We start from the raw sequence: 12195 nt of genomic DNA, 5'->3' as shown, positions 1-12195 counted from the left end.
TTCTAAAGTCAGTCTTTTCCCTGTTTATCACAAAAAGGTAATTTGCACGACTTAAAACATTTTCTAGTTCAGTTTATCAAGTCTTGCATTCATATAATCAGGTTCTAATTCACAGCTAATTATTATAGAGGAAAGTTTATCACTGTCTTCTGCAAAGCAAGTCAGATTTATAAAGCTTGTATAAAACGAAAGTTAACGGCTTTATGAATTTTCCTAAGTTTGTTATCGAGCCGACTTACTTAAGTGATATAAAAAGTCGCTATTTAAGAAGATATTCTTGTTATTTTTGATTAACATTTGTGCATGTGTGCGACTATACGATGAATGTTTCCATAGTACATATAACAGTTGTATGCATATCAAAAACGTGTGTGCATCAGAATGCAGACCTCCTCAATCATTACGCTTTCAAGAGTTGTAATGTCACTGCTTTCAATTATGCTCTTCACAGGCAATTTCACGATGGAAGAGTGCGTAAACGATGATTGCAATTGCATGGTGTATAAAGTCTTCTGTCAACAAGACACTACCGTTCGCCCCATACCAACAGAAAGCGGCTGAGTTTTGCAGCACCCTTTCCATACAGCCTGGTGGACCACCAGGTCGCCTTGCATCATTGCGTACTCTAGCTATCGATAATGCCATCAGAGGCCACATCACCAGCAATGGTATGGATACAAGTTCTTGCATTCCCAAATACGGGTTCTGGATTGGTCTTAGAGACGGCGCGACGGAGGGTGAATACTTCTGGAGTGATGGAGGAGCATTGTGCCCCTTTGACTTCCGCAACTGGGCACCAGGCGAGCCAAACAACAATACAAAGAAAAACACACAAGATGGGCAAGATTGTGTACAACTTTGGTAAGAATGCGTCAGACATTAAAATTCAAAAGAATTATAGTGAAAACTATCTTACCAAACTTTCAATGACTAAACTATAGCAAAGCATTGTAAACCATTTTCGCTGACGATTCTCGCTCAAAGCGATCATTTATTCACAGTTGCCGTTTCTATCCCAACCGAGTTTTAAATTCGGCGTGTTTACAATTAAACAAGAAAGCATAATTTTCCTTTTCATCGACTGAAACTCTATTCGGGTATGATAGTTTTATGCATGTGTTTTTATTTATTTTAAAATACTGGTATCATAATACATTTTTAAGTGTATGGTATTAAATAATAATAATAATAATAATAATAATAATAATAATAATAATAATAATATATAATAATAATAATATTAATATAAGTATTATATAGAAATAATAACACGAATAATAATAATAATAATAATAATATGTTCAATTTCCCTGAAAATTTCACCATAAGGGTATTTTGGGTCGAAAAGACCAAATATGATATCGATTTCACTGCCCCATGTTTCCATGGTAACCATTTTAGGGGCTGAAAATTTCAGTTTTTCTAATATCCCATGAAAAGTTACTTTGATTGTTATGAAAATTATCTAGTGGGGGAGTTTGGGTCAGACAACACAAAACACCAGACTTATTTTAATGTTTCGAGTTCCCGTGGTAACCAGTTTAGGATTTAAAATGTTACTTTTTTCCCTAATTCCTATTAAAGAACTATTGATTGATGTAAAAAATTGATAATAAGGGTTTTTCTGGTTAGCACACCAAAAAAAATCACACTCATTTTAATGTGAGATGTTTCCATGGCAACCATTCAGGAGTAAAAATTAGCAGTTTTTCAAAGATTCAACCTAAAATCCAATAATCAACAGAATGTGTTATATCAAAGGGATATTTTGGGTTAGAAAGACCAAATATCCAGTGTAAAAATCCATTAATCAACAGAAATATTATACCAAAGGGTTATTTTTAGATTAGAAAGACAAAATATGATATCATTTTTACTGCCCTGTGTTTCCATAGTAACCTATTTGCGTTTTAAAATTTATTTTTTTAAAATTCCATTAAAAGTAATCCCATAACTATGCAAATGCTCTCCTAAGTGTATTTATCACAGCATGAACTTAATGTTCATTTTGTATTATGTTGCCATGATAACCTATTTGGGAACCACAGCTTTTTTATTTAAAACATATAAAACAATAGACCCTTGAAAGGGTCTATGTTAAAACATAATTTACTATTTTTTATTTATTTTATGGATTTCTAAGTAACAACTTTTAACGTTTGTTCTATAATAATAACAATAATAATAATTGTAAATTCTTTGCCTTCATTCTAGGAAAATAATTAAGATAATGTACATTGCGGGCCATTGTTATCAAAATTTGTTTTCCGTTTATTTTAGTGTGTTTGAATTAATTTTATGTGATTTGAATAATTTATATAGACCAGAAATAGGTTTTCAAGCATTTTTAATTTTGTTTCATGCAGTCATCCCAAATAAGTGTTATAGAGTATAGTACCAACTTATTATGCATTCATCGAATTAATTTTATGCCTTCAAATTAATTTTATGTGCTAAAATTAATTCTACTTGTATCTCAAATTAATTTTATGAACCCAATTCCCCTTATCACCCAATGTACCATTATTTATCAGAAGCAGTAACAGTAGCGCACAGTTTTTTTGTTTTATTTAAAACATAATTCACTGGTACTTATTTATTTTATGGATTTATAATTAACGACGTATAATAATGTTCATTTTATAATAATTTATTTTGATTTCTTTGCCTCATTCCAGGAAGAATAATGAAGACAAATTATTTCTGATTGTTTAACTAAAGTAAAATTATAGCCATGTAGTGGTGCATTATTTTTTGTGTGACCTGGCGTGACCCCATAAACTCTATGATTCTGATGATTAGCTAGATCTCCCCTTTCCATGGTAGCAATGGCTAAATTTGAACATGGTCCCTGTATACCTTTAAACATTTTTTTTAAACCCAGCAGGCCAAGACAAGGGGAAATATTACAAGTTAAATGTTTCATGTTTAATATTGCCCAGGGCTCGAAATTAACTTTTTTTCCCTGGTAGTCCACTTGGGCAACCATATTCTGAAGTTGGTAGCCGGTGACACTGGCTGGTAGCCCATGCATATTTTAGATCAGGGGTATCTTTTTTCGTTAACCAGACAAGAAAGGGTTATTTTACAAGGTTCTGCCCATGAAGTGAATTTTCTAGTCTTTTGATGTGTATACTTGCACACCTTTAATGCCCAAGGAAACAGGTGTAATGGACGACAGTGGGATTCAAAAGTTTTGTGACCTATAAACAACCCGTTTCACTCTCACAGTTGTATGCAAATTTTAAAAGTCGCCATGACAACATGACAACAATATGGCCTTTTCAGCACTGAGATATACTGTTGCAGGGCTAAAAATAGACCATGGCCCTTCTGTTGGGAGGAGGCATAATTTCCGTGTCATTGTGATTGATACATTATTATCAAAATGCAACGAGAATGCATTTTTATTGGCCATCATACGCTGTGCCTGTCATTCAAGTACGTCAGTTCAGATATGGAAACTTTGTTGCAAAGTTCCGCCGCACGGCCGGTCGTACTATATCATCGTCTCTGTAGTACTATGGCAAATTTCTATGCCCAGCTGGGTTTGACTGCATTTATCTAGCTCGTCCCAAAGTGACGGACGCATCTTTCAACCTTTCAGCTTGGTGAAAAACGCATTTATTGATTCGCCAAAGGCCTGTGGACTCGCATATTTTTGCACAATGCTACATGGACATAGGAAAAAGTTGTTGAATACTCACTGTTTCAGTGAATCCGCCATGATGAGAGTTCTCAATCGAAAACTGTTGCCGAGCTCGAATACAAAGGTCTTCTCATTAAATACGTCATTTTTATACAAGAGTTAGCATTCCAAAGTCTGTCACCCTGATTTTTGCAAAGTTTGGAGAAGGCTGGCATTTCCATCTGAATGATTGAACGACGTGAAACGCAAAATTCCATCGCATATTATCTGGCAATATGTACAGTAGAAATACTGTATACCGTCGCTCCAGGTACGTATAAGCTTATACTCCACAAAATGGCCACAGGCGGCGTGAACTTTCTGAAAGGATTTCCTAAACGTCCCACTTGTTACCTTAGGGACTCACTTGTGATGTCCTGAAAAGTATTCTCTGCAGTAATTCCAGTTTCTGTCAACATGCAAAGCTCAACGACAAGATTATAACACGAGACGTAGTGTACAGACTACACATTCACGCGCAGGTAAACTCAATTGCGCATGCTCATATTGGCAGACTACACTGGCAAACGAGTGCGCATGCGTGAAGGTATATTTGCAGCAAATACACTGGCATAGACTCTCCACAGTCGCTGTGCCTTGTTTTGTGCGCGCCCACGACTGCCACGATGGGCCTGCATTCGAACACCTCTTTTTCAGAATTCCCACAGCTTCAATGAACTGTTATTAGATTTCTATATAATACTTATAGCCCCTAAACTTGTAATAATAATAATAATAATAATAATAATAATAATAATAAATAATAATAATAATAACAAGGCAGTATTGCTGAAGGCAATGAGTACTTGGGCCGTGATAGAGTAATTTTGAGGACAATATATACTACTATTCAAATATGGTCTTGAATTTCCTCCTGTCAATGAGGCATTTGATTAACTGGTTATTAAACGAAGCAATGGCATGACAACGGCAAAATATGTCTAGCAACTTTTGTGGAGTTTGAGGCAGGGGTTCTTTATTTATAGTGAATTGCTTAAACTCCTTAAATATTCAAATTACAGCAAATTTCTTTTGTTCTCGATGGTAGATGTCTAATATTTAGATGGGCATATTTAGATTTCTACCCTATAGTTATCCCTATATACCAAAAATCGGACATCCAGCTCTATTGGCTTGCTCAGAATTAGATATGCGCATAATTAATGAGGTACAATATGTGGTGTCATAAGGTGTCTTATCATACCAAATATGAAGGATGTAGCACTTGTGGTTACTGAGTTGTGGACAAATATATATATTTGAGGTCAAAGGTCATTGAGGTCACGTCACATTTTGTCATAATAATTGTATTGCTAAGTTATTCCTATATACCAAAAATCAGACCTCTAGCTTTATTGGCTCGCTCAAAATAAGATATGCGCATAATTAATGAGGTACAATATATGGTGTCATAAGGTGTCCTTATCATACCAAATATGAAGGTGAGGCTGATGAGGGTGTAGCACTTGTGGTTACTGAGTTGTGGACAAATATGTATATTTGAGGTCAAAGGTCATTGAGGTCACGTGAAGTTTTGTCAAACAAATTATTATATGTTAACTTATCCCTATATACCAAAAATCAGACCTCTTGCTCTATTGGCTCGCTCATAATTAGATATGCGCATAATTAATGGGGTACAATATGTGGCGTCATAAGGTGTCCCATCATACCAAATATGAAAGGTTTATAGCACTTGTGGTTACTGAGTTATGGACAATAATGTATATTTGAGGTCAAAGGTCACCAAGGTCACATGATATTTTGTCAAAATGTCTGAGATATCTGCGTGAACCGATGGACTCACTGATGGACTCACGGACGGATATGACCCAATCTATAAGCCCCCTGGACTTTATCCGTGGGGACAAAAAACTGTGTCACTGCATCCTTTAGGCAATATGAATACGATGAGAAACTAAATTTTTATTTTTCTTGGCATCATACATGCGAGTCTATGGAGAACTGCCTTATACATGGGAGTCTATGGAGGTGTAAACTAAAAAGTCCTCTAACACGGCCAAATTCGATCGCATTGTGAAACAAATCGACGTGCATCTGTATGGGGGTGGGTACTGTAGGCGTGAACGGACCGGACGGACGCACGGACACGACCAAACCTATAAGTCCCCTCGGACTTCGTCCATGGTGATTAAAAACAACGCAACAGTTATTACAGCTACACCGGCGGTAGGTTCATATCCAGAGCCCCGTACGGTCTGCCGCCGTCGCTTGAAAACAATCTCATAAACCTGGCCATATGGGCAGCTGGCCGGATGCATGACTTCCCGGAGAAGGCGAGCTGTCACGTTCAAGCTCAGGATTATTTGTCGATCAAATTTCAGTAAATTTACCTTACCTAGATGAAATTTTGTCTATAGGCTGAAATTTCGCCGAAGTTTGACAAAATTACATCGATTTTTCAGGTTCATATGCGACATTTTTGAGTTTTGAGTGCAGACAGAAATAAGTTTTGAGGCAACATGGCTGCGACCCCATGTTGACCCCTAGCCCTGCGTACGATGCTATGTGCTACAGCTAACACACAGCATCGTACGCAGGGCTAGCGAGAGAGTTGCCGACATCGACGGTTATTTACGAGAAGTGAATAAAAGACTGTCATTTTTGGAAGCGATCGAGTAGCTGAGGTAGGCTGGGATACGACTTGGGCCCAAGAACGCTGAATTTCGGCAGTAATTTGGCTTTTTACGTCAAGTCCCAAAATGGATTTGAAGTCACCGACCCAACGTACGGGTCTTTGCAGGGCTGTGGTGAGCGGGGCGGTTAGCTGTAGCGGAACACACAGCATCGTCATACGTCATGACGCAAGGCTAGTTGACCCCCAAGTGAAAATGTGTTCGCGATCAAATCTTCCTATATTTTTTTCAGAATTTTCGACAAAATCATTGCTTCTTACATCTTTTGTAAAATATAAATACTAAAATAAAAATGCGATGTGCCATGTCTCCAGATTTCTAAAATATCGTTCGTTGACCGTCGACGCAAACTTGTGACGCAGTTGAAATTCAATACTGACCGCCAAATAATCTTTAATGAGACGAGATCATTCTAGACATCCTCCAAATTATCCAACCATTCGCAGTTGGAGTTCAGCTCGCTTAGAGTATCATAACATTTTTCGGCCTTTTAGATCGACCCTAATCTCTCATTTAGGACATAAATACACAAGCTACCTCGACAAAACTTCGTGCACCATCCAAGACCAAACGCACTACAAATCTGTCTTGACGCATCATCTCCTTACATGGTAATCGGCATACCGTATTTTTTAGCAAAGGGACACAGAATACGTCGGAGTATTCAGTTTCAAAACGTATTACATTGTGTGATGTTGTCAAAAAAAGTAATGTTACTGCAGTGGTATAAATTACAAAACACAAAAGTTCAAATCAGTTTATTTTGGACTGGCTTTACCCAACATTTCATATTGTTTCTTATGCCAGATTTGACCACGTGCTTACTGGCGACCCCTTTTCATGCAAATTTTGTGTCAAATGGTGTGTTCCCTGGAAAAACAAACGTACGATTTCTATATGAAGGAGGCGAAATTTGCCCTCAAAACTCGAAACCACCCCTTTATGGGGTGTACCTAGCTATTTTTAACGAGCTTCTCGAATCTGCAGCTCTATTTCGAAATGATGGTCTGGTTTCTCAGCTCAAGGATAAGTGTTCTCCATCGCTGTGGGCATTACTATTCTCAACCGGGGGTACAGTTTCCAGTCGTAATGTTTTTCATTGTGTCCGGGATATAAAACCTTTCCTTTTCAAACTTTCTCTTTGATTAACACTAATCCACATCTTGTCAGTGATTAAACATGTTTCAAGTTTAAATGTTAAATTCTGGTCTCGAGCCCTCCTGTTCGACCAAACCGAAATTACCCCTCCCACTTTGGCTCGTCCAGTGGGTGTAGCAAGGGTCGTGCCATCGCCTAGGAAACGGAGGGTGCATTAATTGTTGCATTTCGATGCACATTTTGATTATATTCAGAAGATTTTGTGGCAAAAACTCAGATAGAGAAGCATTAATATTCACATCTCACTTATTCAAGACTGGCTGAGAGCAGCACTTCCATTCAGTTAACATCATTACGCCATTTATTATGCCAAGAAAGATGAAGCCAAGACATTTTGCCCTCCTGGTCTCAGCCAGAAATGGTTATACCTTATAGTTTTTTCCCCACGGAATGAAAACAAATGTACTTGGGCTGAGGCCCAAGTACAATAATAATAATAATAAAACACCCTATTGTCACTGGTTCTCTCTCTGTTCTGCTGGCCTGCCTGTCTGTCTGTCTGTCTGTCTGACAGGTCTGTCTGTCTGTCTGTCTGTCTGTCTTTGTCTATATTTTCGGATTTACTTCATGTCTTTCATAATACCCCGTGGCAAAGCTCACCCTTTCAAAGATTTCGCCGTGTCTATTAATCCCAACAGGTTCAGGTTCGGTCACGGCGGTCTGTGGGACGATGAATACTGTGACCTCCGACCAAAGGGCATTGTCTGTGAAATTCCAGGTATGCACAAAATAATTATGTGTAATGTATGTCATGTAATGTAAGCAACAGAGTATGTCTTGAGACAGAGTGCATTCTTTAAATCATGTTCGCTTCAAACACATTCGACAACAGTTGTTGTAACCTAAAGCTTGAGCATTACATCGATATCATGTCATATTATATATAAAAAGCCTTTGTAAGATTAAATCTTAAAATCGTTGATGGAAGAGAAGATTTTGATTTTCTAACTGCCTTGTGTTTGCATATCTGTGTTTAGAATGTTAGTTAAAACAAGCATATATAAGTAAACAAATACCAAAGCATCTAAGAAATTATAAATTAAAAAATAGATGGGAATACGAACTCACACTGACTCCTCAGGCGACGAACTTATTTGCATCTTTCTACAGATACGAAAGACTTTCTTAAATATGTACAGTTATTTGTTGCTGCAATTTCTAATATACTTTATAAGTCAAGCACACAAATATTCCGTGTGTTTTCATCTCCACCTGTTTTGTTTCTTTGTTTCAGATCCCTTTTGTCATTCCCTGCCATAGAAACTCAACCGATCTTTTGACACATGGAACACAGGATACATAATCGCACTATCTGATGTTGTATCGATAATATTTTTTTTGGTCATTTCATTGTAGCTAACTGTAACATTATCGTCAACGTATGACAAAATATAGTGAAATAAATCGTTAACAAGCAAGCAAGTCGTTCGGCACACGTGGCTTTATTTCGAAATCTTGATGCTTAAATCGGGAACTATAACAATCACGTATTTTAGAGTGAATCCTACTAGACAATATTTCGAAATCTTGATCCCTGATCAAAATGCATCCTGATTTTGTCACAGATCTTTTATGGGTGTTACCAAGAGTAGCAGATAATGTAGTTTGATCTGACTTTCATAATCTGAAAGAGATTATGATTTCCTTATCGATGGTTTCTTTGAAGATGCGTAACAACCGAAGAAATTAAGCAATCTCTATCAGAAGAAGAAATGCATGATATTGACGTGTTGATGTCTACCTGTCAATTTAAATATTAAACAATTCAACGTTGATGACACAGTCTCCACTTATGAATGGGTACTTTAATTATAAGTCCTTAGAGAGGATAGTGTCCTCTTCAGTAATTAGGTCTGTGATAAAAATACTGCGATACAGATGGGGCTCAATGGCCAAGAAAGAGTTCCATCGTGTCTGAAAACATAAAACAAATGTAGGCCGCCATCCTAGTTGCAAAAGGTCATTAAATGAGTCTTTTGGTAATTAATCAACAGGATTTGCCAAACACTTTTGCATACTATCCTGACACTGACAGATTATCACTGGTACCATACTTCATAACGTTTGATGCAGTATTTCCAACACTATGAGATCAACATCTGTACCAAGTTTTTATGAAATTAGATGCAGTATTTCTTGATATGTTAGGCTAGCCTAATTATGAAACCTCAGTAATTCGCATGATACTGCTATATGCTGTGAAAAAAATTGATGTGCATATGTATGACATGGGCCAATGTCCTTGTAGAAACTTTGAATGATACTTGTGGAAATATCTCTGAGTTATGGCTCTGTTCATGAAAAAATCATAACAAAATGAATAATACGCAGCCATATTTGATCTAAGTGTCTAAAAATCAACATCAATATGACATAAGTCAAAGTACCAACTTTGTATAACATCGGTTGAATCTTGCCACAGTTAAGGCTCTCGACATGAAAAACAAACTAACAAAATTACCGCCATGTGGCCATATTGGATCATATCGTGAAACAAATTGACGTGCATATGTTTTATTTGGGTTGATATCCTTGTACCAACTTTGAAAAAATCGCTTGAGATGTGCCTGAGTTATGGCTCCGTGCACGAAAACAATGTAACATAATGGCGGCATGGTGGCCATATTGGATCGTATCACAAAACAAATCAATGAGCATGTGTATTAAATAGGTCAATGTCATTGTTACAACTTTGGACAAAATCGGTTGAGACATGCCCGAGTTATGGACAAGGACATGAAAAATTGTAATATGGCCGACATGCGGCCATATTGGATCATATAGTGAAACAAATTGATGTGCATATGTTAATGTCTTGTACCAACTTTGAATAAAATTGGTTGAGATACGCTTGAGTTATGGCTCCGTACATGAAAACAATGGAATAAAATGGCCGCACGGCGGCCATATTGGATCGTATCACAAAAAAATCAACGTGCACTTGTATGACATATGAAGTAATCCTTTTACTAAGTTTGAATGAAATCGCCCCAGGCATCTCTGGGATATCTGCGTTAAGGGATGGAGGAAGCACAGACGCACGGATGGACATGACCAAACCTATAAGTTTCCCCCCCCTCCGGACGGTGTCCGTAGCGATTAAACATAAAATGGTAGCGCACAGCTACATCCTGCAGAGTGTTTCCGCTTTAAGGCCAAAAACGTCTGCACTATGTTCTCCAAAGCCAAAATACAAGTAAATAACCAGTAGCAAACGAAAAACATACATAAAGGCAATGTTTCATCATTTTGTTGGTGAGAACAACTCACCGGCCGTGGAATCTCATCGGTCACTGTAATTTCGAGTAACCCGCTCTCTAAAACAGAAATTTTGATAGACACCCCACTTAGAAAAGTCAAATATCAATATTATCATCGGTTATCTCGTGACGGTAGAGAGAGTTGAGAGAGGTGATGCCAACGAAATGAAATTCAAAGTCACAACAAAATATAGATCCAACAGCTCCCGCTATAATCAGTGTCCAATTAACAATATAGTATGGATGGGCAGCATGACAGCGCAGGATATCTGACGGGGCAGAATTTGAAAGTACAATAGGAGCATGCATAAATGGCGAGGGCAAGTGTCAGAATGCTAGAGGCGCCCTCTCTCTTGCTCGGAAGATTTTGAGAAATTGATGTGTGCAATAGTGCAGGCAGGTGCAATCTGAAAGGTGTTTTTCATATTTTTTTACTCAGTAAAATTGTAAGATACCCAAAATTGGAGAGCACAAGGGGTTGTCCGCCCTCAAACATCGAACATTTTGGGAAACTGTGTGCAATGATGCAATCTGAGAGGTGTTTCAATTTATTATGCACCAAAATTGAGTCCCCTCCTTTCTTTCTCTTTACATTTTGAGCAACCCCTTGTGGATTTAGAATTTTTGAGTGACTCCCCTGAGCTTCCTCCGCCCCCCGACATAAACTAATGACACCTACCATATGGGGTTAAAGTCTACCAACTTGTGAAGGATTTCTGTCGAATAAATAAGTCGCTAAGTGACTGTTACCTTGGAAAAGGTCAAGAAGATGATCGTATGTGAGTTTGGTAGAATTAGAATTTGCCCGCAGAAGTCGGAAGGACTCAACCATTTTGAGCCGCTCTTGTACCAAGCCGGCGGTTTAAACTTGACAGCCAAGTAGCTCCTACATAAGGTGGCTTGATGTTTAAAGGAGTCGGGTAAAAGGCTAACTCGTCAGTTCACCTCATTCTATACTTTCATTGGACCATAAAGCTGTTTTCTCATAAATCTATCATATCTTAGTCTAAAGCGAATATAGTGTATCAGCAGGTTCGAAAACAAAAAAAAAAATGAAGTACAACGTAATTTTGCTTCCCGATTGTTTCAACATTGGGTTCGAGTGAGCTAACCCGGGGTCACCAACCTCACAAGTTCACTAGCATAGAACAGTTTCATGGGTGTCATGGCTTGGAGTATTTGGTCTCGACTAACTACGGCAAAATATTGAGCTGATGCATGGTAGCTTCGATCGTCACTAAATGCTTCCTAAGAATAAAAAAGCCCTGTCAGACACATTTTCCTATACAGATTTCTGATCTCTGAACCTGTCGATGCAAATGAAGTATAATGCGTGATACTAATGTGAATATGTCAGTAATATTTACGCACTGATTTTGAACTTGATCATTGATTATAGGTTGTAACTTAACACAAGTACCTCTCTTTGGTG

General features: G+C 37.7%; 1 protein-coding gene across 1 annotated transcript; it reads left to right on the top strand.

Annotated features, from left to right (window-relative positions):
* The first annotated feature begins 415 nt into the window (after positions 1 to 415).
* On the top strand, positions 416 to 8921 carry LOC139122462 (low affinity immunoglobulin epsilon Fc receptor-like). Its single transcript, XM_070687859.1, has 3 exons — positions 416 to 861; positions 8142 to 8221; positions 8738 to 8921. The coding sequence occupies exons 1-3, from the start codon at positions 482 to 484 to the stop codon at positions 8761 to 8763; spliced, it is 486 nt and encodes a 161-aa protein (XP_070543960.1). The 5' UTR covers positions 416 to 481; the 3' UTR covers positions 8764 to 8921.
* The last annotated feature ends 3274 nt before the right edge of the window (positions 8922 to 12195 follow it).

Source organism: Ptychodera flava, chromosome 2 (assembly GCF_041260155.1).
Source record: "Ptychodera flava strain L36383 chromosome 2, AS_Pfla_20210202, whole genome shotgun sequence".
Lineage (NCBI taxonomy): Eukaryota > Metazoa > Hemichordata > Enteropneusta > Ptychoderidae > Ptychodera > Ptychodera flava.
Note: the sequence above shows the minus strand (reverse complement) of the source record. Positions and strands in the feature narration are given on the sequence as shown.

What these genes read in the sequence shown, in the direction of transcription:
- LOC139122462 (XM_070687859.1), top strand. Translation starts at nt 482, where the DNA reads ATGATTGCAATTGCATGGTGTATAAAGTCTTCTGTCAACAAGACACTA. An exon ending in CAAGATTGTGTACAACTTTG is followed by an intron (nt 862 to 8,141) that starts GTAAGAATGCGT and finishes TAATCCCAACAG; the next exon opens with GTTCAGGTTCGGTCACGGCG. An exon ending in CATTGTCTGTGAAATTCCAG is followed by an intron (nt 8,222 to 8,737) that starts GTATGCACAAAA and finishes TCTTTGTTTCAG; the next exon opens with ATCCCTTTTGTCATTCCCTG.